Source organism: Pocillopora verrucosa, chromosome 13 (assembly GCF_036669915.1).
Source record: "Pocillopora verrucosa isolate sample1 chromosome 13, ASM3666991v2, whole genome shotgun sequence".
Lineage (NCBI taxonomy): Eukaryota > Metazoa > Cnidaria > Anthozoa > Scleractinia > Pocilloporidae > Pocillopora > Pocillopora verrucosa.
The window spans coordinates 2,722,790-2,749,107 of NC_089324.1; the positions used below are offsets into that span (position 1 = coordinate 2,722,790).

The 26,318-nt window shown below is 38.3% G+C and overlaps 4 protein-coding genes across 4 annotated transcripts; 2 read left to right on the forward strand and 2 right to left on the reverse strand.

Annotated features, from left to right (window-relative positions):
• Positions 1–243: 243 nt before the first annotated feature.
• Positions 244–4,356, reverse strand: LOC131779494 (coatomer subunit zeta-1-like). The gene is made up of 8 exons (XM_059096056.2): positions 4,305–4,356; positions 3,981–4,049; positions 3,479–3,560; positions 3,125–3,216; positions 2,047–2,180; positions 1,690–1,741; positions 1,499–1,537; positions 244–1,069 (listed from the first exon to the last, which is right to left on the reverse strand). The coding sequence occupies exons 1-8, from the start codon at positions 4,320–4,322 to the stop codon at positions 1,022–1,024; spliced, it is 534 nt and encodes a 177-aa protein (XP_058952039.1). The 5' UTR covers positions 4,323–4,356; the 3' UTR covers positions 244–1,021.
• Positions 4,357–6,386: 2,030 nt separating this feature from the next.
• LOC131779531 (D(1A) dopamine receptor-like) lies at positions 6,387–7,523 on the forward strand. Its single transcript, XM_059096093.2, has one exon. It carries the CDS (start codon positions 6,387–6,389, stop codon positions 7,521–7,523), a length of 1,137 nt encoding a protein of 378 aa, XP_058952076.2.
• A 1,682-nt stretch (positions 7,524–9,205) lies between these two features.
• Positions 9,206–16,002, forward strand: LOC131779532 (uncharacterized). Its single transcript, XM_059096094.2, has 8 exons — positions 9,206–10,237; positions 11,932–12,077; positions 12,617–12,781; positions 13,012–13,211; positions 13,755–13,933; positions 14,242–14,687; positions 14,768–14,945; positions 15,148–16,002. Exons 1-8 carry the CDS (start codon positions 9,312–9,314, stop codon positions 15,296–15,298), a joined length of 2,391 nt encoding a protein of 796 aa, XP_058952077.2. The 5' UTR covers positions 9,206–9,311; the 3' UTR covers positions 15,299–16,002.
• Positions 15,884–25,540, reverse strand: LOC131779511 (cyclin-Y-like protein 1). The gene is made up of 11 exons (XM_059096073.2): positions 25,190–25,540; positions 25,031–25,084; positions 22,940–23,013; positions 22,196–22,287; positions 21,692–21,727; positions 20,566–20,620; positions 19,775–19,894; positions 18,762–18,876; positions 18,576–18,627; positions 17,855–18,017; positions 15,884–17,214 (listed from the first exon to the last, which is right to left on the reverse strand). Exons 1-11 carry the CDS (start codon positions 25,314–25,316, stop codon positions 17,098–17,100), a joined length of 1,005 nt encoding a protein of 334 aa, XP_058952056.1. The 5' UTR covers positions 25,317–25,540; the 3' UTR covers positions 15,884–17,097.
• Positions 25,541–26,318: the final 778 nt, after the last annotated feature.

Sequence of the window (26,318 nt, forward strand, 5' to 3'; positions counted from 1 at the left end):
AAATTTGGTATTATAAACTGAGTTGGTAAATGTAAATTGGCCACTGTAAAAGAGTTTCAAGCATTAGCCCTTTGTCATTTGCTCTGACAAAGGGCTGACACTCAAAACATCAGCTTTGAAACGGCCAATTTACATTATCAACTCAATGGATAATACCAAATTACCCTGTTATACTCTCCCACCAACACAGAACCACAGTTTCTTTAGAAACTTACCCCTTTGATAAAAATTGTACTCAGGAAATACCATTTAAAGTTCCATTTTATTATTATTATTTCTACCTTATGATCATACTTTCTGTCTGAGACTAAGTCACACCATCTTTAAAATAAAGTTTGCTGTTTTGATGGTGCAATGCAGTCATGAATCTGTCTACCTTCACAGGCTAACTGATAGACCTGTTAGGCTAAAACAAAAACAAAAAAAAACCAAAAGATACATTGCTAGTAGCATACCTAAATGGAACCTTCTGTAACGCAAGATACATGAACAAAACTGACCAGTCTCATCACTGAAAACAAATTAAGAAGCCCACCTGAATTATTTGCCATCTTTGCTTGCTCAGGTCCTGAATACTGATTGGCATAGTCAAATTAAGTTGGAAGCATTGTTTCTTTCCAGTAAGATGACTGGTCAGTTTTGTTTTAGTGACCCTCCTGACAGTAGTGGTTCCAAAAGTCAAAAGTTAACAGAACATATTTGAAAAACAAGGAAAAGAACAGTACTCCAGCATAGTTTTCTTTCCTGAATGCCAAACACCTTGCCGCAACCAAATAAACATTAGCAGAACTTTAAAAAAAAAAATTAAAAAAATTAAAAAAAACTAATGATTACTTTCACTCTGCTGTTTTTACATCTCCTTTGGTACAGTATGATGACATTTTTTTTCCACAAGACCAGTTCAATAGGAAAACCAAAGCAGAATTTAGATAACTAAAGATCCAAAGCAGATGCCTAACAACAGTGTCTGCATTTTTTTCTAAATAGAACAATATTGGATAGAATTCCCGAATAATAGGGATCACTTCAGAAGAGACCACTTTAGTTGATCTTTTGCAGTTTGGAGAACCTGAAAGAATGAAATGAAGAGATAATCATTAGGAGTAGAAACTAAGAAAATCCCCATTGGAACTAGAAAAGTAACTTGAATTCTTGACTTAATATTGCTAAACTCCTCAGGAGCAGTATAAGTCTTGTAAGGCAACTGCCACAAAATCATGGATGTCCACTATTTCTGTTCTCATTGTTGAGAACAATTCAGGAAAGCAGAGAATCGTGAAATTCCTGGTAGTCTACAATAACCTTTACTTGCTCTCACTATCAATTGAATTTACAGTGATTCAATTTAATTTGACAGTTACAATTTACTGATAAGTGGTTTTACTTGGTTTCTGAAGGACAAAAAAGGTAAAGAAACTTCAGCACAAACTCACAGATCCTACCATGAGGAACAAGATAAGTAATTTTAACATGAGCACTATGAACATAAAATTTTTACCTGGGCCACTGTTTGCTCTGTGATTGGTACATCATCATTCTGAAAGAGAGAAAACACAACATTTGAATTTACAGCAAAGAAATGGACATTTTCAAGCAATTATTGGAATAAACTTAACCATAACTTCAAGATTGCTTATCTCAAATAAAGTAGATTCAATAATACTACAATTAGTAACAGAGTAAATTCACCTTGATGGCAACTCTCTGCAATATTGAAGAAGCATCAGATTCCATTATTACCCTGTTGAAAACAAACAAAAAAATCATTCATTCATGATGGAAACAGTCAAAGCCATGATCTGAAAGCAAAACAGGGTTATACTGCTTCAGTGCTGAGTAAAATTTAATATGCTCTGGACAATCAGAGCTCTCAGTAAAAGCCTATAGCATGCTGGAATCCCAAGTTACTCTAAAGCAATGTTTTAGTGGTTATTTCAATCATCACGCCAATATGGGCTGCTAGAAAACATTCTGAGCTTCAGAAACAGGTAGCCAATGAAGACATCCACAACCAGGGCTTCTAGGGAACACTGTAACAGTACTTACCCTCCATCTACAATCTCATCAAGTATTGACAAAACACCATCCAAGTTATCCATTAGGCCTCTCTTTTCCACATTCTTCCTCAGCAGCTGACTGATTGCATCATAGAAGGCATTTAGAACACTTACAAGAATCAACTGCAAAAAACATTGCACATATTAATGTGGTAATTAAAGATAAAATTCGGGTTAAACAAGTCAAAATGTGTTTTTTTGGTTCGATTCCTCGTGGGGACTCTTTTCTTTGTCCCATGCTTGCGACAACATGAAAAACATCTTTCTCTATTTCTTTACTGCGCTCAAAACTTTCCTTCTCTCCTATTCTATTTACAAACATGACACTATCAAAATTGCTGATCCTAGCAGTATGCAGGACGCTTGTCATATGAACTTTGTAATAAACCTCGCTCACTGTAGAGTCTCTGTGGCTCAGTGCTAGAGCATCGGAGCACGGAATCTGAAGGTCTAAGGTTCCATTCCTCATGGGGACTCGGAATTTTTTCTTTGACCTACACTTGTGACAAGATGAAAAACATCTTTCTCTATGGATTAAATTTACTTGAAAGCTTGTTCTTAATTTTAATTGAGTGGTTCCCCTTTAAGTGACTGTTCAATACAGATGGAAGATAATACAAACGGGCTGTTGGGACTCAGAAAAAGTTCAACCACGATCGCCTTACAGAGGAGACCGCTTAAGAGAGATGAAAATTAAAAATTACAGTGTTTAAGGGGAAAGAATTTCAGGACTTTGACATTTGATCACTTAACCTTTTAACTCCCATGAGTGACCAAGACAGAATTTCTCCTTACAACATCAATATGATGTCAACAAGACAAGTGATGGGAATCAAGTAAAATATCACAATGGGGATGATTAATTGATTCGAAACTAAATTCTCTGAACTAACATGATAAGAATTGTATAGTTGACAGTAATGAGAATTACAAATTTGATCTGGGAGTTAAAAGGTTAATACAGTGTAGCTTAATACAGGTTTGACTGTATATCCATGAAAATTTACAAATTTTCTGCAACAAACAGTAAATAAATATACCATTTGAAACCCACTAAAGACATTTACCTCATTTTCATTGGAAGAACCCATAACATAAAAGAAGAGATCCACATTACTTCTATACACACACGTCAAGCCATCTAACATTATAATTTCAGCTGAAAAGAGAAAAACAAACAAGCAATCAGTGAAAGAAAAATAATGGTCATCTCTATGCCCTGCACATTTATGAAAAAGTATGACATGAAAAAAAAAGGGAACATGCTATCAGTTCTCCAAAGTGTGTCTGTTTTGGTCATCATGACAGGTTACCCAAAAAGACCAGTCACCTAAGTTGAACAGCAGTCATTTTGACTAGCAGTATTTCAACTTGGCAAAGCAGTGTGATTTTAACGTTATAAAATTGATAAGAAAGCTCACCATTTGCTCTGTGTGTTTTGTTGAAAAGATTCTTTTCAAACTCTTTCTGTTCCTTTGTGGTTTGGTATTGGTCATCATAGTACTATAATGTAAATAAAAAGAATTGGAAATTTACTTATGTACTTTTTCACATTCAGGTTTATGGCTGAAAAAATACATAATTTATATTTTTATTTTTAAATTTTTATATTTTTTAGTTTTAGGTACTTACAAGACCCTGACCATTCAAAGGAGACTTTATCAGTTTTAATAAGAGGTCTCTCATCTAAACATTATGTGAAATAACCTCATGGAACGAACACTGTTTACAACAGTAGAAAAAAAATTAAAAATCATGTCAAGCTTAACAGCTGAATATGTGAGTCGAAATTCCTTAGATAAAATAAACCCAACTTATAATCTTAGTAGAGTAAAAATAATATCAAGTTCACATGTACGATGTTCATGTAGGCAACACATGAGGCCATAAATATGTTGAATTGATAAAGTAAATCTTATCTACCTTCGCAACTACTCGTTCACCATCATTATCCAGAATTGCAATCGCTTTAACTGTGTACAGGGATGCTTCCTATTGTATGAAAAACAAGAATAATCAGTGGTAAGACTTCTAAATTGTGGATAAGCGAACCATTTTGGTCAAACATCGTACAGATATGCATCGAGCGGATAAATTAGCGAACAGAGCATTGAATCGAAAGAATAACTCGCGTGTTCCCAAGCGTTTCGAAACTTTTCATATACGTACGTTACTATCTAATACAAAAGTTTCCTAAATATTCAGTATAACGACGAAACTCCTTAGAAAAAAATTCAAATCCCTTACAAGAACTGCGGAATCCATCTTGGATTTTGGTGACGTTTCATTTGTAAGAGCAGAAGGCATGCTGGGATTAACTCAAATATGAAGAGGATTGGGAATGAATATCGACCATCGCGCGAGTGTCGTCGGGATGTCGTCGACAGATGTCGGATCTGGCCCCTAGGTTTGTCGGGAACGGTTGGATACTTCTGTTGTGTTTCAAGAACATTTAGTGATTTGCAAGTGATTAACTTCAGCAATGAGCAAATTGCTGTAAAACTATTGTTGCACGAGTCTCGCTAATCTCCGACATTGTATTCATTATTTTGGATCCAAACGAAAATTGAAGAAAAGAATCAGCAAAGGATTTCAGTTAATTAGATAACTTTGTACATTCCTCTCTGTTTGTTTAAGAACATCAAGAAAATTTAAACGTTACGACTCGTGTTTCAAAATTGATCCGGTATATTAGTTTTCAGTCCACAATGTAAACTGCTAATTTCTTGAAATTAAATATAAACAAAGCGTTATTCAGAACGATTTATTTGTCTCCAACTTGATTGACAGTTATATGAAAAGCAGCGTGGGTGGGCGATCAGTCGGTGATTTTTTTAATTTTTTTTTAAGCTCGGAAATTAAATCTAGGTGATAAGAACCTTTTTGCACGTTATATGTTCATAAAAATGAACGTTTTTGTTTTTTTCAAAAAAAAAGCAAACGATTGGCGGCAGTTAGTCTCTTAATACATGCATCAGAGAAGTGGAAATTCTTACAGCAATGAAGAGTCAATATGATGACATTTATATTCGAAATCGTGATTGATTCAAAATCATTAAGATCGTCAAGCAAATGTCCACAATTAATACATCAGTGTCCGACGATTTTTCTTAATTTTTAGAAAAAATGCATTAGCCCTTTTTTTTTTACTTTTTCACTCAAAGAAGATATTAAATTTGCTATTAATATCCCTAACCGCACAATTTTTCACCAACAAATTGGTAGCCGACAAAACCGCAATTTCAAGATATTTGTACAGCAGTTGATGATGACAACACGGCGAAAAAGTTGTGAAAAATCGACGGTGTGTTTAACGTCAATCAATTTATACTCTTGGAAGTTGTAGCAAAATTTAAAATACTTTTAAATAAGCCGCTAAAAATCGAAGAGATTTTGAAGGTCGATTGCAAAATCACAATAATTATTCAAAAATTTGTAAGAACAGGTGTATATTTTGTTTAATGAAAAGCAACACCTCATTCAGAATTATACAGTGTTTGCTCTTTTAGTGAAAATAATGTCGTGCGCAGTTGTAGAGAAGGATCAATTTTCGCTATGGGCGGGGCAAATCTGTTTGCACCGTCAACTTTAAAATAATGATAACATATGCTTTACTGGTATTGGATTTATTTAAAATTAAAATAGGTATCTTCAGATAGAGCTTAGTCGTAGGGAAAAGATGCATAAGGAATTGGTACATCGAAGGCTTTTGTGAAAAGAACACTCAGTTAGAGTTTACCAGTTGAGTGAGTGAATCACACATAGACGAAACATCTTGTGTCAGGGAATGATTGAGATAAGGTGGCTATTTCTCCTGTAGTTTTGAGAGCACCGAAGATCTAATTTACGCAGGGATTGGCTGATGAGCTAATATAACGCGCGTCTTCTTGTAAAGAGAGATCCGCCGTTTAATAACAACAATTTTGGGAACAATACCTCTGAAGGCTGATAAACAACATAGATACGGCAGGAGTACATTTAATTTATGCAGTTGATAACTTCATTTTCACTTTACTCAAATACTCGGCGGTACATAACTGTTTACCATCTTGTGGATTGATATGCTGTTGACTTGGTTTGGTTAGAGTCGCCTGTTGAACCGTAAATTAAGAGCAACGCATCTGTTTAACTCGGAGAACTATTGAGTTGAAAAGGAGAAAATACAACCTTCGACTTTAAAATCTTGTTTGCGGTAAACGCCTTTATCAAAAAGCTGACAGTGAGTATTTCGAAGGTATCTTTACAGTTTGTTCAGATTTATCGGTACTCCTGTTGATTGAAACTTTCACTTTCTTAATTTTGAAGCATAACTCATCATTTCCAATTTTCATGGTTTCGTCTTTTAAGCTTTCCTCGCTGAAGCAGCGACGACCTCAAGATACCTTACAAATGGGAAATGGATCGGATCCGTTTCAAGATCATGGCTTCGATTTACTTCTTTGCGAGAATCATCTTGGCTCTGGATTGACATTCGCCGGTTTAGTATTTATGTTTATGATTATGATTACTTCTCTTTTTGGCAACACGCTCGTGTGCATAGCAAGTGTAAAATTTTCGTATCTGCATTCATATTCGGAGCATTTCATAGTCAGCCTTGCCCTGTCAGACATAATGGTCGCGGTCTTCGTTTTGCCGTTTGACGTCATATACTGGATAACCTTCCCCAGGTGGCCTTTGGGTGGGTACGTGTGCAATCTATGGAACGCGTCCTTTTTTCTTTTCCTAACAGCTTCCGTGTTAAATCTGACAGCAATAAGTATAGACCGCTATTTAGCCGTGGTATATCCACTTCGCTATACCATATGGATGACGTCGAAGGTGGCCAAATCCATGATAGCCAGTGTTTGGCTGTACTCTTTCAGTATTGCAATTTTATTGCTTTTTTTGTTAGATCCGCCGAAAGACGAGACTTATAGTTTTGACTTGAACCCGTTTGTTCATGGTTTCCTCCTCATCGGAAATGTTATCTTCCCCTTTCTTATTATGATGATTTTGTATTTCAAGATTTATACAATCGCTAAAGGGCACGCCCAGCGTACTGGGGTTAATACCATGACGTCATCAAATAGGGCTTCGTCAGTGGCGTCATCGCGAACGACTTCTTTTGGACGGGAACTGAGAATCGCTAAGATGCTTGGGATCGTGGTGCTGTGCTTTGTTATCTGCTGGTTGCCTTTTGAAATCATTAATGTTGTGATTCTTATCGACGAAGGTGTAGAGACATGCGCAGTGGAGCTTGTTGATACTGTCACGTGCTGGCTTGCATACCTGCATTCTTCGCTCAATCCGCTGCTGTACGCGTTTACGGGTTCAGAGTTTAGACGCGCGTTCAGAAAGCTTTTGTGCAGGAGAGAATGGAGAACTGGTGCAGAATTGTCTCATAGTCAAAGCAATGCGGCTAAAAGACGGCCTGCCGGCTCCGTATCGGATATGAAAGCGCAGGAGATCAGTAGCTTACATCTTTGACTTTCAGCTATTACGGTTTGGTTCTACACTTTTACACCGGTTTTTCAAAGACTGGCCAGCCGATAATGGCATAACTTGACTGTCACAATTAACGTGCTTTAGAACGCTTTTCAGTCAAGTGTAAAAATGTAAAGTCAAAAAAACACATATTCCTAAAATATCAGAGTTTAACTTCACAAAAAGGTGGCTGGAAAACAGCCCTAAAACATGTAACTAACGACCAAGTCGTTATTGGCTTTAGTTTTGCTTTGATTGCTTGAGAGGGCCTCACGAATGTTTGCACCGATCATATTGGCAATACTCATTTAAAAACTACTATGCGACTGTAGAATATCTCAAAAGTTAGGGACAGAAAAAGTCTGGAAGGGGGGGGGGGGGACAAGACTGAAGGGAAAGACCAGAAATGGTTATAAACAGTTAAAGGAATGTCAATATATAAACACGTGTTGGTAATTCTTTAAAAAAAATTGCTTGGTAGTCGTTACATTTTATAATGTGACTGTAATTTTGATAGTAACAAACTGTTAATCGACCACTTTGAAGTTCAGAGCTCAGTTGAGACCTAAATGTTAACATGAATACTGGAACACAAAAATTAGGGGTTCAGGAGTCGATATAAACTATCTGTGAGAACAGCCGGATGATAGCCGTTGTGGAGCTCGGCAATGCTCCTCAAACAAATGATCACTAATTTTTTTCCAAATGTTTTGGTCTTGCGAGCACGTAGTATTCCAAGACAAAAAAGATAAAAGTAGCGAATAACAGAGTCTGCGAGGGTGTTCTGTTTCCTACCTAGCCCCTTAGACCAAACGAATGAGCGAGCGACAAAAATCTGTGAGGTTTTTCTCTTTGCCCCCCCCCCCCTCCCCTCCACCCGTTTCTTCTTTTTCTCGCCTCGCTTTTCCACTTGTCACCGCAATTTGACGGCCAACCTCGTTCCTAGGATCTGTCCTCCCCCGCTTTTATTTGCCACATAGTCTGACACAGACTAACTGTTGTCAAGGCAACAGTGTTTCTCCAAAGAAATTCGCTCATTTCTGAAGAAATTGAAATAAAACTTACGAGAGAAATTTAGTCTAACTAACACCTCGCTGAAAAACAAACGTTATACCATAATTGTACTATGACAAATTTTAATAGAAATGTCCCAATCTTTGCGCCAGCGCTAAGAAGGTAACTTTTCTTCCAAAAAAATTTGTTCTGCTAATTAAGCGCACTTATACGATGACATTTGATTAAAATCTCTCATGGGAAGATGAATTCATTCTCGTTCGCAATTTCTTAAAAATCATATTACCAGATTAAATTTGTATCATTACTTATTTTAGCCAAAATAATTCTGTGTGGATACGTCATTCTTTTGAAACCAAGTAAATTACCATATAATTGTTTATTTCAAAGGAACCCAAACACTTACATGTTCTTTTTTAATCATATCTGGTATTTTCCTCGTAATTTAAAGTGGACAATGTCGTTAAAAATGATTTCATGGAGAATTTGATATAAACGTTTCAGCAGATGTGTCCACAAGTCATATTTAAGCGACATCTATTTCTATATTTACATTTCCATGTAGAATAAGTTTAATTTTCATCTGCCCCATTGTGTGCGACACAGTTGTAACCTCAAGGCTTGGATAATATTAGAACAGGAAATGACAAATAAATGAGACAAAAGTGAACGTTAATTTAGACGCTCACAACTCCAAGAGACGACTGAGCTAGAGAAGGGATAAAAATTAACAAGGCTTTTAACAACAAAGTAAGACTTCTGTCAAAATTCGCGGCAATGTTATTCCCGAAAGGTATAGCCTTCTCTGGCGGCGGGATTCGATCTGCTGCATTTTGTTCTGGTGTGTTGCGCTATGTTCTTCAAGATGAGATCGACTTGGATTACTTGAGCTGTGTTTCAGGCGGTGGTTTTACCGGGGCTTCCTACCTCGACTGGAAGTATCACCACAATCAAGAAGACAGTCCAGAATGGCACCGGAAGTTTTTCAATCACTTGCGGAAGCGTAGCGGTTTCTTCTGCTCCTGGAGGAACCCCTTCCTTGGAATCATTGATTCCATAATGTTGGTTCTTCTCTGCATTGTAGTGGTTATCATCCTTCCCGCTTTCACATCTCTTGCTTTTGCTCTACCCACAGCTTTCTCGGTGGATTACATTTTTGGTGATATACTTCGCGCAGGATTTCACTGCCCTAATCACTCCGCACCCAAAGATGCCGCAGAAAGCGAAGGTTGTCAGTTCGTACAGAGCCATGATGACACTTTTACTCTTTTTGGTGTTCTTTTCGCAAGCTGCGCGGGATTCTATGTGTTAAAATCTCTTTTCCACCCCCGTCATTTCTCTATCCGTAACAATCTTAAGGTGTTTTATGTAAGCGCTGGTTCTATGCTTCTAATGACCTTTCTGCCATGGTTTTTTGAAGTATTTTTAAGGGTACATACTTCAGTGTATGTCAACGGCTTTCTCTTACTCGGAAGCATTGCTCTATGGCTTGGGTTTCCGCCACTCAGAAACACCGCCTCTTTAGCCCTGTTGGTGTATGCTTATGCCTATGTAACAAAGTGGCGAGTGTATAAAAGTCCAGTTTTATTCATCAGTTATTCAGAGGATCTCTTTTACGAGGCTCTTCTCGGATCTGCCATACTTCTTTGGATGACACCCTTTTTAGGACTTTTAAATATGGGCGCAGTACATACATACAACAGGTGAGCCATTGTGAACTATGTTATCTTTAGCTTTGATATTAGTGATAAAAAAAACAGGCAACCTATAGACAAATGTGTAAATTAACACTTCTTGTTCTAAAACAAGTAATTTTGGAAAAATAATGAAAACGAATTGGTATCATTCTAAAAAGGACTAATTATCTTTTGTGAAAAATGTGCGAATTTAATTTCCACAAATGGTATTCTGTATCTTTCCTCGCTCATTCGGTTTCCGAGGTAACTTACTGAAGTTTTGCGCAACTTGCGCAACTTCAGTACGTTACCTTGGAAACTGAACACTTCCATCAAGTGCTTCCCCCAGGCTGCACTGCCGGCCGCCTCTCGGGAAATGAGCTTACGCAATCGACCGCACCGCGGAAGTCGATCAGTAAAACATGCCGTCTCTTATAATTCACAGTGCGCAATTCTTATTTCTTAAAAGAAACTTTTATCTATAACATGTCTCATGTAAAGATCTAGCCTTGACCGAAGTTTTTGGAGGGTTTGACAAGCAACCTGCTCTGTGATGATAAACCTGCACCCCTTTAAAGTTACTTCGCACCTTCAGGGGCCGAAAAAATACTTTTTCCTATTATTTGACTAAACTGAATTCGAACATTTTACATAACGATTCCAAAAGAAAAAGATATCAAATCTACAAAAGCACCCGAGTTCTTTGGAAAAACGTATTTTTAAATAAAAGCTAATAACTCAGGAACGTGTCATAATCTCGCACCTGGGCGAACTCCCCGGGGGAGTTTTCGCAGCAACTGCACATCTTGGGGCATGTTTTTCTATTGCGCAATTGACAATATTCACTCGTGGAAGCTCTTTCCTTTTGGAAAAATCTTTGCTCATGGAAAAATCAAAAGCAAAAGAAAGTCTTTTTTTCCTTCAAAGAAGAAAAAGAAAAAGAAGGTCCAAAGAAGACAGAAAGAGTATCATTCTGTCAAGGACAGAAATAAAATTATTGGTGAAAACAACCAGCACTGGCGTAGCTCCACGTAGCGTCCAGATCTCGAACAAAGAGTTCGCCGTCTAACCAAAATTTGTCATTCATGAAGTTAAAAATCGGGTTTCTTTTTATTTATGCAAGTACTAGCCTTGATACAAAAACATTAACAATCGCTTCGAATCGTAAGTTTGAAAGTTGTCTGTCGAGTCGTTGTCTTCCCTCTCAGCACATTTTCCATTTTTACCGCGGTACTTTCCTTTGCCTTTAGCTTTTTTGCTTATTATTGCGTCGTTCTCCTCAACGCTCCCCTGGGCGATCGAGATAAAAACGTGTCTACCATGGGTTACTTTTCCCGTGGAATTTTGGTCCATCGTCATTGACGCCAGGAGGTCCCGTTGTCCCATTGATTTGCAGTTTAGGAGGTGAGATCATCTCCTGACGTGGCGCGAATTGTTTACGAACCTTTCTGAGTTAAAATCTCGTACTGCGGCATCCGATACCCGATAAATTCAATAGAAGAACCCTTAGCCGTTTCACGTTCCACCGGCTTCTAACACTTCCTGAAAGGAAAACTCGCTTAAATTATATTTTTATCGTAAACTGCATTTACTAAGCTTTCTTCTGATGAATATTTTGCTAGGATTTTAGTGAAACTAGTGCGCTTACGAATTTTTTCTCAAAGGACACCCGCGTAGGTGGGAAATTATCTTAACGTATAGATTTTGTTTTCTTTTCCAAGATGGCGTCTTCAAAAGGCTTTTTTCGCACCTCAGAGCACCGGGTGCTTAGGATGTTCTGGGATATCCTTCAACGATGTCATACCGTTTTGCTCATGTGCAGACACTCCTGAGTGGGAGAGACTGGACAAAGGATTCGTTACTCTGGGTGAGTGCGTTTTTCAAAAAATAATTGATGAGGAAAAAGTTTCAACTAAACGGTCTTTTTATTTTATTCAATACTTGAGTCAAAGACAATTTAATCATTTCTGCATGGTACAGTATATAGATGTTAATTTGATCAAATGAGAGAAGAGCCGGTTTGTAATGTTTTGTCGAAAATGTTTCCGGACTCACGCTGGAGAGAATCCTCGAGCTCTCATGCTCGACTTAGATCGACTTAGTTAGAGCAGTCGAAAATATTTGAAGCAGATAAAACTGATGTACCATTTGAAGCCAAAAAATAAAACCCCTAAAATACATGGGGGCAAGGTGCTGGTTTAATTTCATACCTTTTCCGCATTATCTAATCTGATTTCTATTCGAGCCAAACTCAGGCCAGTCCTGGTCAGAGTCGGATCAAAGCGAAGTACTTTTCAGGTCAACCTCGGGCACGTTCGCGTAAAACTCGGTTCCGGTAAACAAATGAAGTAATTACGACTGCTCTGTTGGATTGATTTTTCTCCTCATCCTACTTGCTTTTGATAGGTGACCTTGCAGATATGAAACCGGAATATATTTGTAACACAGTTGTGAACAACTGGCAGAAGGAACCTGTTGGGGTCCGCTCGGACTCCTATGAGCTTCTCACTCTGTCTCCCACGGGGATAGAAAGACTGGATGAGAATCCGGAGGAACACAAAAGCTTTGCCGGTACTGCAATTATTATCTCCACAGTATTTTTTTGACAAATAGACAAGCAGTGACGTTTTTTAAAGATGATTACGTCTCGCCTCCCGAAAACATAGGCAAAAAAAAACTTTGCCAATATCCAGCCATCTTGACCTCCCACTTGGTCAATGACGCATTTTTATTTCACTGTAGGCGCCAACAAAAAAATTCTTATAATCTCAATAAGACAAGCTTTACGATGTATCCAACAGGAAAAATCCAACCACGTGATCTTCCACTGTCTGATGTCATGGCAACATCAGCGGCTGTTCTGGCGCTGTACATGGGTGTGTATGACGTCAAGACCGAGGCAGTGCGTAACCTTCAAATGGTGTTGGGGGTGCATGGTGGAAAATCTCTGATATCAGATCCAGACAGAGATGTGGCAGGATCAACAATTTCTTGTTGTAGGGTAAGTTTCTTTTGCCCTAACAAAGACATTTGGATCATTGACGTTATGTAGGAGCGAAGACTGAGCCTGGATCATCCTTCGAATTCCAGTTACAAGTTATGACGTCATCTTAGGAAGTTCCTTACGGTTATTGCATTTTTAATCCACGTCAATCTTCACCATCCTTAGATCTCCTCAGCCATGCTTGTCCATTCTTGGTTTATCATTTCCTCATTTGTGTTAAACTGTCTTATCAAACTAAAATCCTGTAGCCTCCTTCAACAGTTGCGCGGAGTTGCTTTGTAATTATGATGTCACGCAACCGTGATATCAACTTACACTCTGAGAAACAAGCGCGAAGCGCAAGGGACCACGGGAAGAAGGGAAAAAGCGTTCCTTTCCTCATTTGAGTGCCTATTGGTTGTTTAACAGATAGATCTCCGGTACGAGGCAGACTGAAACTATAACCCTCAACCTTAGTCATTAAATAAAAATAAAAACATACAGCTACTGCTTAATCTGATCTTATCACAAAGTGCCAACATTATATTTCGTTTCCTCCAGTTCCTGCCTGTCATTATACAGCTGTTTATTGTGGTTCCCCTAATTCTTCCGCCATTTTTGAGTCATGACTGGCATGCTATTTTGGTGGTCTGGTATCTATCTATTGTTGTCCTGGTGATGGTTACCGCTGCTTTGCCAACGGGCCCAGAAAATGGCGGATGCGCCGACAAGTTTGTGAGGTAACAGAGTCGCTGAATGCAAAATTCCTTCTTCAAAGCTTTCAAATACTAAAAACATTGCATAAAGCAAGGTTAAAAAGAGTTTTAGAACCTATCCGGTATTTCAGCGGTTTTGCTTGTGCTACTCTCTCAACCATGGCTGCAATTGCGACACTCTCCCGCCTTTAAGACAGTTTGCTTGTAATGTGATGTGACTAGCTCCTTGTAATTTGCTTCTTTCCTTTATCCTGATCGGTCACTGGTTAGTTTATATTCCTCCAAGCAATAGTTATTTGAATTACGGCTTTATTTGTGTTTGTTGCTTTCAGATGGTGTGTTGTAAACATCTACCATGTCCGATTTGCACGCCTGTTACTTCGGACTGTCGATCTCGGTCCAGTTCCCCCGCCTCTCCTCAACCTTAGTGATGGCGGTCACATCGAAGGGCTGGGACTATTAGCACTTTTGAAAAAGAGGCTGAAGAAAATCGTGGTAGTTGACGGATGCAGCATGGGGGAAGGCAATCCCGTTTCCACTCAGTTACTCTGGTCGCTTGATTTGGCGCGAAAGAGGCTGCGGTGTTCTTTTAGTGCGATGGACGGTCGAGACATCGTCGAGGATATCCGAAGCAAGCTCGAGGAAATGCCCGACAATTATAAGCCTCGGTTCTACAAGTTCAGGGTTGATTACTATGAGAAAAATGTGGATTGCTTGAGCGATGAGAAAGTCGGGGAAGGGGAGATTTTACTTATACTGCCTCGACATCCAGACGAGGGTGAATAGCATTATATTTTTGAGATTTCATTTCATACTTCCTGTATCAATGACAAGATTTTTAACTTTCCTTTCTGAAAGGTATATCCAACTTAACTGGATCGTCGCGATCATGGAAGGATTGCCTGAGTCACACTCATCAACCAATCAACAATGAGTACTGGGGAACCGGTCCTGACCTTGAAGCGGGGGAAGTCGACCGACTGAGTGGCTGCTGTTGTGAATGCTGTCACGTGACCTGCTGTAAAAGCTGTTCTGGGTAAGAATGACGTTTTTCGGATATCAAACCCATGAGCGAACCCGAACTGTTCGTGTTCTTCAATCGGCTTATTTGGTCTAAAGTCTAGTGACCTGAGACAATAGCTATAGAGAACATTGCTTTAAGAACGCAGATATTTTGCGATGCGGACTGAAGTAATTTATGTTCGTGATTACTTTAAGATGATCTGTCTTCTTTTCAGGATTTTGTGTGGATTATTTCCTCATCACGCGACTCTCAACCAGTTCTTCACCCCCGCATTATTTAGTGCTTACCACAGGGAGGGCTACCGCGCGTGTCTAGACGCCGAAATTGGGCAGTTTTTAACCGAAGAGACTGGTGAAAAGAAATAAGCAGTGGATAATGGTAGTTTAGTACCCAAACCTCCCGAAACGGCATAAGGATGATGTGAAAATGATTGGCACCGGCACCGTATGAACTCTGAGATTTGACTTTCTTCCCAGAGTTCATTCGTCGCCTGGATATTTTTCCCCTACTTATTTTGAATCAGGCGACAGATCCCGCCGACGAAGAGGGAGTGAACAATCTGAATTGCTCCGTCTCTTTGCTACAAATCGAATCTTGAGCACAGCTTCCACAACAAGTTTTTTTAAGCGCTTCAATTTTTACGAAAATTGTTGCGGCGACGGGATTCTGTCGCACGGACGTAAGCCAAAACAACAGGCGTCATGACTTCTTGCAGTTACTAGATAGAGTTAAGCACGAGGGTCGGGATACGTGCGCGGATGAAGAGCGGGAGACGTGCGCGAGTGAGGGGAAGGACACGTACGCGGACGAGGGGCGGGAGATGTGAATGGACGCAACAAGAGAGGGCTAGAGAGAAGTAATGCGTGTCCTCGCACCTACCCTCCAGGGACAATAATTCTAGAATAAAGCAGGCACTAAAGGTCTTACTTGAAAAAATAAATTTAAAATCGTTACTGATTGAGACGCATTTATTCATCTTATAGACAATCACATCCATATTTGGTGGTAGGGGTTACCAAGGAGTGTAAAATTGTTTTGAACGCAATAAAAACATAAAAACGTTCTTCAACGCAATTTTCAGGCTTAAAATATACTAATCTGACACTTCGATTCGCAAGTCTGACTTCAAAGAAAAACGCCCCTCACAAACATTCTTTTGCTCAAAATCAAAATCGTCAAAATATCATTAAAAAAAATACTCGGCAAAGAGTCATATGAACTGAAAGATGATGCTGGCCAGCAATTAATTGCAGTATCGCGTGTAGTCCCAAACTAAGACAGAGTGTCTGAGAAACAAACTCTCCAGAATTCTAGTGACCCAGAAGGTCAGACGTCATCGAAATAACTGAATCTTGTCGGTGACTGGTTTTATTTGTATTGGTTAAACTTCTCGCAAAAAACCTCCATATCGGGTCACATTCAAACTTCTTCTGATTAATGTAACTCGAAAAGAGTCTGGGTCTAATCACATGACTCTCTAGGAGTGGCGTAGGAAAGGCAAGGTTACGTGCGTGACAAACAGTCAGCGACTATTCCTTCATCACGAAATTTTTCCTTAGAAATCAACCGGTGGAAACAGTTACAACTAAAACAACCTCGATGTCGACAAAACTACTTGGATGATCATCAAAAAAACCAAGTATCACTCCAGAATCAAAATGCTTTGGGCTGATTATAGTCTTTTCTTTTTATAAATTTAGTATGGTGAAGTCTTCAACTGTGGCCTCGTCTTTCCCTTTTCCGTGTCTTTTATAGTGATTTAGTGTCGGTGCTTGAAATGTGAATGCAACGCTAATATGCTACAGTTGTGCCATTGTTGGAAACGATGGGGCCAGGAAAAAGACCCTTTTAAATAAGCTACCAATGTACAAGATCCTCAAAGTGACGCGGATGTGTGTTTCCTCAATGCGCATGGAAGATTGCGGGACACATGAAGCTGATCAAGCGGTCACGCGAGGTGCGAAAGCGGTCACGCAAGGCGTGGTCGTCAATTTTTCCCAGATGTCCAACCGACATTTTGTCCTCCCCAGGTGTAAACCAGCGCTACTCAACAGATCTAAACAACACCCCCCGAGCACACTGTGCTTGTAAAGCTCCTCTCGTCTAACAGGTCTCTTGTGACTTATCACCCGCTATTTTACCCTTCACGGTTTGGAAAAATTCGTCATGAAAGAATAGCCATGCTTTTCCGACGCGGGATCAGAGCATCGGCGCTTTTGGAGCGGTATAAAATGGGCAGAGTCACATCGTGCGCGCGGTCATCACACACACTGGAAAGAGCCTGCAAGAAGAAATAGAGCATTACAATGTTCACAATCCATAAAACGTTTTCGCTGGCGTGCAATTGGTGTGAAACGCGTCAGATGACCGAGTGTGTAAATGTAAAGCAAGACCAATGCAATAACCAACAGGGAATGCGTCGGTCTTTTTAAGGCGAGCGAGGACAAGCACGACGCGAGCGCGTGGAAAGCTCGAGAGGCGAGACACGCGAGACTAGAGGAGCTCCACCTTGCACGCATGGTTTTCCTGCACGTCCCACGCTTGACGGTGCTCGCCAGATGACTATTTTAAAAGCATTGATCAACCGAACAGAGTACCAACTACAACATCACAGAGAAAGGCTAAATTTATAGTCTGAGAAATATAAAAAGCAAATTCAATTCTGCTCCATTGAAAAATTTTCGAAAAACTTTTTTTTACGTTCTCCCACCTAGCACAGAAGCAGCTTTTCATAATGTTTTTCATTTCGCCTCATGGATGTAAATCTTTTCAACAAATATTAGTCACTATTGGTTTATGCAGAAACGCTTCTAACCGAAAAAATCTAGAAATTCTTGAGAATAATACAAAACAGTGGTCATTACGAGATACTAAGTATCCTTGCAAGCTGTAAATCAAAAGTATGGTGAAAAATATCTCACCTCTAGTTTCCTTGCCCTTTCTTTACTCAGTGGTTCCAGAGGAAAAATCAGGTCATTGGCATCCGCAAGTGATCGCAAGTCAAAATAATATTTAGCATAGACGCTTGATGGCACATTTATATTAAACTGTAATAGCTCCAGGAACGCTCTCTCCAATTCATTCCTGCAAATATGAAACAAACGAAGTCATGTCACACAGTCGTTGGTTTGCACTTCGATTGATCAGTTTATTTATTTATTTATTTGCGCTATTTAGACAGGCTGGCCCAGTTCAGCTTTAAATCTGGATTATGTATCGTCCTTGATAACTCGGAGAAACACTTGAAGGCCAAACGAAATGAGGAAAAGTACAATTACACTCGAACTGATTTAAATCAAAGAAAACTCGAATACACAAGACAAGTTCAGACCCCAACACCGAAGGCCATGTTCCCTACTCCACGTGTGGGTTCTTAAACTTCTCCTGCTAACCAGTACAAAGAAGATACAGGAGACGGGGCCTACAGTTTACCGTCCTTATCCGAGAAAACTAATAACTTCTAACCATTTGCGGATGTCATAGCAAAGGCAACACGTTATCCATTGTTATTTAAAGACTTTGAGTGTTGGTACGTTCTAAGACTTGAACCCTCGACTTCTGACACGGCAGTCTAACATCTACAACTTGAGCTAACCAGGCGCGGTTTTTTAGGACAGTAACTATGGATATTTACAAACTTACATGTCTTCAACTGTTATGTCTTTTAAAATTTGGCAGTAGTCGACATTCCATACTATCAAGAAAAGCAAATCAAGCAAAATTAGCAAAGATAAGGGAAGAAGATGGACATTTTTTCCTAACCTTTTAAATTACATTAACCTAATATTTTATCAAGGTATGAGGACAGTGCAATGGCAATCGTCTTACCAGCTTGATCATCCCATACTTTGGATGACAATAAAATGGCACCTAATAAAATTCTTTTCCAGTTTCCAGGATGAACGTCTATCTCGGCATAAGTCAGCAGCCTTTCAAGATAAACCTACAGGTTATAAGAAGAAAAAAAATACAAACATAATTTATTAAGGAAAATTAGTTAATTCGAAAAAACTAGAAAAGACTAAAATTCAAATATGTAAGACCTGGCTTTGACCCTTGATAGCACCACACCAACAAGATATCAATAATAATAATAATAATAATAATAATAATAATAATAATTTATTACTTATTGGGCACAAATTAACATCTGAATATGATCAAATGCGCCTTACAACACTTTGCAGGGGACTTTGGTCAGACTGCATTGAGCAGTTTGCAATTATTTTTTGGAAGGAGATTTAGCAAATGCCCCCAATTTCAGATTCTATGGCAGACCACAACACCAGGAACTACGTCCCCTACTCTCTGCGATAAGTAGGCAGACCTAACTATGGCAGACCACAACACCAGGAACTACGTCCCCTACTCTCTGCGATAAGTATTACTTACCAGTACTAAGAAGATGCAGGAGACAGGGCCTATGGATTTTTGTCCTTATCCGAGAAGACTAGAATGTCTAACCACTTGCAGGTGTCATAGCAAAGGCAGTGCATTCTCCTCAGTTATTTAAAGACCCTGAGTGTGGGTCCAGTCTGGGTCTTGAACCCTGACCTCCTGCACAGTAGTCTGGCACTCATCCACATCAGCTAACCATAAGCTAACAAGCCAATTGGCTCAGTTGGTAGAGCACTGCACCGGTATTGCAGAGGTCATGGGTTCAAATCCTGTACAGGCCTGAATTTTTCCAGCTCTTTTTTCCGTACCACTTATTTATAAATAGTGTTCATTACTGAGAAGATCACTTTCATATTCACTCCTTTATCTGCAGTTCACCTTTATGATTTTAATATATTCACAGTTATTGAAGAAAAGAATGCTTATCATGTTGCTCAACTTACTAATGTAATTATTGCACATTCTGCTGTAAGCTGAGCTGCATGAAAGAGAGTTTTGATAAACTTGTATATATGTCTGTGTTCTGGGTCAACTCTGTCATAGTAATCAGGCACAGGATCATGCTGGAGAGCAAAGAACAATTAATTCATGGTGCTTTAAAAACAAAAATGAAATCTTAAGGGAAACTGGCAAAGAAAACTCTGACCCTTTGGGGACTGAGCTGCTCAATAAACCTTTTAAACCATAAACATCAGTATGCAGATTCTCCATACTGTTCTCTATACAGTTTCTTTGCTACTGAGAAGGAGAATTTGTTGATCACTTCCTTGATTCTCATGACCTTCATGATTGATTCAAGAGTGATTCAGAGAAGTTAGATACTGGTCACTCTAAGGGGTCAAAGGATAAGCTGCTTTCTTGGATAGCATCATGCCCCCCGGCAATCCCATAAACCACAATGCAATGCATATTTCATGAACCTTACAACAGGTTTTCTCTTTTAGTTTTCTATCTTTCAGTAGCATGACATATCCTGCGTCACCAGTGTATGAAAATGTCAATCCCCCCTCCCCCATCCCCTAATCTCTGAACCTGGTAATTCATGGCACTTTCTTAGATTTAATTTAAAGTTTTCAGTTGTTGTCCAAGATATCTTTACTTATATCTTATATGAAGGGATTCAAACCACTGTATGTGACATAACTACTTTATTATGCACTCAAATCAGATTTATGCTTCTTAACAGTGCACATGATTTGTTTTAAATAATTAATATTCCTTAAAAGTTCCTTACTGTGAGAGGGTGAGCTTTTTCATCAAATATGTCCAGAGAACGCACGTCGTGGTCTCTGAAGTAAAGAATGAGACTTCACTTCAATATTATATCAACTAAATGTTGAGAAATATGTTTTTTTGTCTTCTCACAAGCAAGGGACAAAGAAAATATTCTCAGTTCCCATAAGGAATCGAAACTCAGACCTTCAGATTCCACACTTCGATGCTCTACCACTGAGCCACAGAGACTCTACTGTGAGCAAGGTCTATTAAAAAGTTCATATGACACAAATCCTGCATACTTCTAGGATCAGCATTGTTAATAGCCTTGTGTTTGTGAATAGAAAAAGAGAGATGGAAAGTTTTGAGCTCGGTAAAGAAATAGAATAAGATGTTTTTTCAGCGTGGGGTAAATCTAGCAACAAATTAAATGTTTTTCAAATTAAAGCCAAAAAAGAAAAAAAAAAAACACTTTCAGTAATTATTGGAAGTATGGCCTGTGTACTGATTGCATCAGAGCACAAAAGAACTTTGCATTTGAATGTGGTTTACCACAATCTACTAATCTTTGCCTTTGGCAATCGTTTGGTAAAACTGGAAGACTACGAACATAATAAAGTAAACGTCTACCTTCAGGGTAGCAGAAATGACAATATAAGTGTTTTACAAAAATTCAACAACTTCCGTTTGAGGATAAACAAAGAAAAAAATTAATTCAAACAGTACTTTTGCTTATGTTAAAGGAAAGTGCATGCAAATATCTCGCAAATATTACCAAAAACACAAAATAAGCTATTAACTAAATTGTTCTCCTTGATAAATTTTGAGTAACAAAAATTCATAGATGGCAAACTGCCCTGTGTCAATAATTATGTGCTCCTGTTTCTTCTTTGTCACAATCTTCCTTAATCGCAATCAATCTTAATTTAATCAAATTAAAATCAAGCAGAATATAAATTTTTGATCCTATTTTTTTTCTATAAAACTAAAGATTCTGAGGTAAACGGCCCATGTTTATTGAATAAAACAGCTGAAAGAGCCACTTTAAGATATATTACAGCAGCTAAAACAATTTATAACAACTGTTTGTAGAGAAACAAAACAGGACATGTGTACACTTCAAAACAGACATAACAATTACCCACCTGTTCTTAATATGGTAATATATTGCCAAAGCCACACTGTGAAAAAATAATAGCACAGTTTAAGACTGTGTTTTTGTAAAGAAAATATCTTAATTGTTGCTAACTTTGAGGTTAATTCATGGTGTACCTGAATTCTACAAGCATTATTTGCACAATATGATGTTTGTGCCGTTTGCTTTTATTTCATGAGTGAAAAACGAGTTATAGAGATAATCATCAAATCAAATATAAACCTTGCATTCCTAAGTGTCCAAGAGTTTGCTATAGCCACTTCACAAAAGGCACAAGAAAATTTGTAACTGTGACAACCAACCTTTCAAAAAATTATTTAAAAAATCCAGCTTGACGTCTCCCTTCCCTCCTTTCAATGTTAGTTATAAGAAAACTCCAGCGCTCGCAGATAATTCATCATTGAAAGGGGAATAGGGTGTGTCAAGAAAATTTTATGAGGGTCATACCTAATCCCCCCCCCCCCCTTTCTCTAATGTCAGTGAAATACTTTACCATTTAATAGTAGATTTAAGGTTGGGCTGACTCACTGTACTGTCATCAAGAAAGATTGTTGAACAAGAGCTACATTTTCTTGTCAGAGTTCCCTTGAGAAAATAAAAAAGTCAAATTATGGTGCATGACTAAGTTTAAAACTAAGTAATTGGAAAGAGAACCTCTAACTTTTTTTTGGTAAAGATATAAATACTCTACAGTCTGAGCATTATTGACATCAGTTACGTACTGGTAACATGATAACATCTTAAAAATCTATTTGTCTAGGGCATGCTGGATTTAAGGTTTATTTTTGGCCCTGTGGACTTGATACAACTCCTTCATCACAAGGAACATTTCCTTCTCTTCTCTATTTTCCTGTTCTCTTGGTTCAAAGAGCCAATGAGAGAGAAGAACACGTGATCACATGACCACCACAATATGACGGCCTCTTAGGCCAGAGCAAGGGAGAGGATGTGCAGCTTGACCCAGATTCAAGTGCACTTACTCATAGCCTACGCCATGCTCTTGGTGCAGTAAAAAGTGAGCATTAGCTGAATGAGGCAATCAGCTACATTTTTAACTTTACACCAATTATAAAGTAACATCTCCTCAAAAAAGGGGTCATTTATGAACAAAAAAAACCGTATAGATAGATAACTTCATTCATAGGTAACAAGGGCTATAAATAAGCCTGGATTTAAAGCATCCTTTTCTAATCAACCTTTGGGATAATACATTTATACTGGACATATCTGATCTTACCCCCATCCCATTTCTCTTCCTTGAATCACTTCCTGTTGAAAATGTACGTCTTCCAGGAAACATTCCATTGTTACCTTAGAATAAAAAAATTATACTTAGTTTATATCCAATCTAATCAATCTCGTTGTAATAATGAAAATTATACTTAGTTTAATAATCTTATCAGAAGTATCATCATGACCAGTATAACTGGTCATAAATATGACCATGGGCATTGCAGTAGGGGTTAGTGATAACAAAAAAGCATTTATTAATTATAAATAACCCTATACACTCTTAGAAGTGATTAACACGTCACTTTTCCCTATAATATCATTCTATACACTATCCAGCAAAAAAGTAGCAAGAATACTCATTCTTTTCAGGAAGAAATTGTTATCTTTATCTAACATCAAATTCTCCTAACTAATTTACAAGGAACTGTGTGGCAGCTAGGAAGGAGAATTCACAACCAGATCTTGGGAGTTAGAGGGATAATCAGGAAGTGCAGCATCTCAATACCTCTGCTGTTCACTGTCACTCAGATTGGGAACCATAGTTCACTAGTGTTGCATTTGAAGATGTATGCAAGGTTTTCCACAGGGTGTTCAAACAGGATTCAAACAACCTCTCTGAAAGTCCTCCTGAAAGTTACTCGAGCAACTTTCCTCACAAATAAATAGGATCCCAGTAGGCTCATTGGACTTCAGACTTTCATCTTCCATCCACACTGTATATATCAGCCATCACATCTGGGATAAGTGTGGCTTTGCCAAAAATGCATCATTCCCAAGAATTTAAGGGTTGATTTACAGAGATAGCCATTACATGGAATCAGCTTACAACTTAAATTTAACACTGTGATGGTCATGCAAAATGTCACCACATTTAAAAATTTTATGACGAGTCATAGCAGCAGTCATTTTTAAAAAGAAAGTCACATGTTGCTTTTCTTAAAATCACAAGAGAAACTTTTCCAGGAGAATTGGCTTTATCCCTTTACATCCCAGCATCAATATCTCTATGCTCTTCTTTATACATTTCCTTTGATACTGACAGGGGGAATTTGTTTAACCCTTCCACTCCCAAGATTTGGTTGTTCATTCTCCCATCTAGCTGTTACACATTTCCTTGTTATTCAGTTACAAGAATTTGGTGTTATATCATGATAACAAATTCTTACTGATAAGTTTGAGTAATCTCATTACCTGTTTGTTAGACAGTGTATGGATACTGTTGGGAGAAGGTACATGTAAATCACTTCTGGGAGTTAAAGGTCAACCATTGTAGCTTCCTAGGTTGGAAATTATTTCCTTTATTCTAATTATCTTATTGAATGATTCGGAAATATTAAAGTTAGATGAAATAAGATCCTGGTCACTCTTTGGGTTTAAAGGGTTAAGTAGATTTACAACCAAAGACGATAACCTAACAAGTCAGGTGTGGTTAGTTAGTTTAGCCTATTGTCTGAATCTTGAGATTTTGATTTGGTGCAGACAAAAATTCCCTACAAAATTATATACCATACCTTTCCATCAGGAAAAAAAGAAAGATTTATCATCAAGACATTTACACAGGAAAACAATAATAAGGGCTTTTCGAGGGAATTTAAGAACATATTTCGCGTTGTCACGGATCACATGTGTGGTGTAGACAACAGGTCAGATCAGTTGACCAAGATATTGGATTTTAATCTCACGGATCTCCAAAAGATCCAGTTGCGTGATCCGTAGAACGTTGACACAAATTACTTTTGAATCACCTTGAAATCTCCTTTTGTAAATTAAATTGTAGTATGATGTTAATCCAAAACATGGAAACGTAGGTCACAAGATAAATTAAATACTGTTATCAAAAATTCTGAATTACACAGACGACAATTTTTTGAGTCGTACTTTCACAAACTCGGGTGATGGCAACTCTGCTGTGTTTTGAGGGAAAATCGAAGCAAGTTTTAGAGAAGATTTGTTCCTTATGCAAGACAGGAGTTAAGGTTGCTAGTATCTTATACATTCGAACAGAACACAAACATGTGACTCAAAGATGATCGAATTGTGTTTCACCCTAGTTATAATATCAAGAACATGCAAAATCAACCGTCATTTATCTTACCTGGATTGGAGAGGGATCGATGTAAAAATAAGGTTCCTTTGTGGTTTGATAGATCTGAGAAGAAATTAGACGAAAAAACATCAATCATCCAATTCGCTTCGCCGAGCATGCAATCACTATAACCTCTTGCCCTTTCACAAACAATTTGCTCGCCGCTACCTTCTCTATCGCTAATGTGCGGTAGTTCGAACGTCTCGTTGGCATGCCCTGTTCTATCATAGGGTTCGTTTTTCACTGCAGGTCCACCACGAGGTGAAGGAAGGACACAGCAGTGAATGTTACCCATGGTAGCTCTCAGGAGCTTCGCGTACGTTCTCGACAACGCGATGTCCGCGAGTAAAAGCGTCTTCCTTCCACAACGCCGCCAACTACATCATCACAGACAGGTAGTTTGTGTCAACGGAGACTCTTCCAACAAACATCGGTATCTCCACATTGTCTTGTTACCTTTGATTGGAGTTATTCCAGATACAGTACACAAAGTTTGGATACCTAAAACTACATTCGACAACAAACAATCTCCATCAAATAGGTTTTGTAATTTGATTGGTCTAGCGATCAGCTACGTCATCGTCTGCTCATATATGGAGAAAATTCTGGATTGGCCCAGGAAATTTTTACAATTTCTTCCAGTTCGGCCCGGAAAAAAATGTAACACTTTGTTGCTAATGCATCTAAACACGCAACAAATAAATGAAAACCCCGAATAGTGTGATGCGTAAGAAATGATCATAAAAAGATGTCCGTAGAGATTATCACATCTACGATAAAAACGTTTTAATTTTTTTTGTCCCTCACTTTCATTTAATTTTCAATGAAAATCTTGTTTGCACTTTTTTGTCAAATGTCAGCTGTATTGACGGTAATTTTTCTTTTCCCGAAAGGCTTGAATTAGTCAATAAAACCCTCAGGGAAATGAAATTCTAAATAAGGAAAAACATTCGTTTAAACAAATTAAAATTGCCCATGACACATAACAAAATTTTTTTTATGTATATTCCACAAAATAAATTGCAGTAGGGAGTAGTGAGATCAAAAAAGCGTATATTACTTTTAAATAACCCTACACACCCCCAGCCGTGGTTAACATATAATTTCTCTCTATTATATCCATAGAAAGACAGTAACGAGAATACTCAACCTTACGTCAAATGAGCACTTGTCAAATAAAAACTAATCTTTTGTTTTCATTTGTAGGAAGTACCTCGACCACTGTCGACAAAGGTTTTCTAAACACAAAAACACTGTACAGCGGTTGTTGTTGTAGAGGCAAAGTACTGGGTTCTAC

What these genes read in the sequence shown, in the direction of transcription:
- LOC131779494 (XM_059096056.2), bottom strand. An exon ending in GTGAACGAGTAGTTGCGAAG is followed by an intron (nt 3,561 to 3,980) that starts GTAGATAAGATT and finishes TTTACATTATAG; the next exon opens with TACTATGATGACCAATACCA. An exon ending in GTTCTTCCAATGAAAATGAG is followed by an intron (nt 2,181 to 3,124) that starts GTAAATGTCTTT and finishes TGTTTTTTGCAG; the next exon opens with TTGATTCTTGTAAGTGTTCT.
- LOC131779531 (XM_059096093.2), top strand. Translation starts at nt 6,387, where the DNA reads ATGGTTTCGTCTTTTAAGCTTTCCTCGCTGAAGCAGCGACGACCTCAA.
- LOC131779532 (XM_059096094.2), top strand. Translation starts at nt 9,312, where the DNA reads ATGTTATTCCCGAAAGGTATAGCCTTCTCTGGCGGCGGGATTCGATCT. An exon ending in GGAACACAAAAGCTTTGCCG is followed by an intron (nt 12,782 to 13,011) that starts GTACTGCAATTA and finishes TGTATCCAACAG; the next exon opens with GAAAAATCCAACCACGTGAT. An exon ending in CAACAATTTCTTGTTGTAGG is followed by an intron (nt 13,212 to 13,754) that starts GTAAGTTTCTTT and finishes CGTTTCCTCCAG; the next exon opens with TTCCTGCCTGTCATTATACA.
- LOC131779511 (XM_059096073.2), bottom strand. Translation starts at nt 25,316, where the DNA reads ATGGGTAACATTCACTGCTGTGTCCTTCCTTCACCTCGTGGTGGACCT. An exon ending in TATTACCATATTAAGAACAG is followed by an intron (nt 20,621 to 21,691) that starts GTGGGTAATTGT and finishes TCTTTACTTCAG; the next exon opens with AGACCACGACGTGCGTTCTC. An exon ending in AATGTGCAATAATTACATTA is followed by an intron (nt 18,877 to 19,774) that starts GTAAGTTGAGCA and finishes TATAACCTGTAG; the next exon opens with GTTTATCTTGAAAGGCTGCT.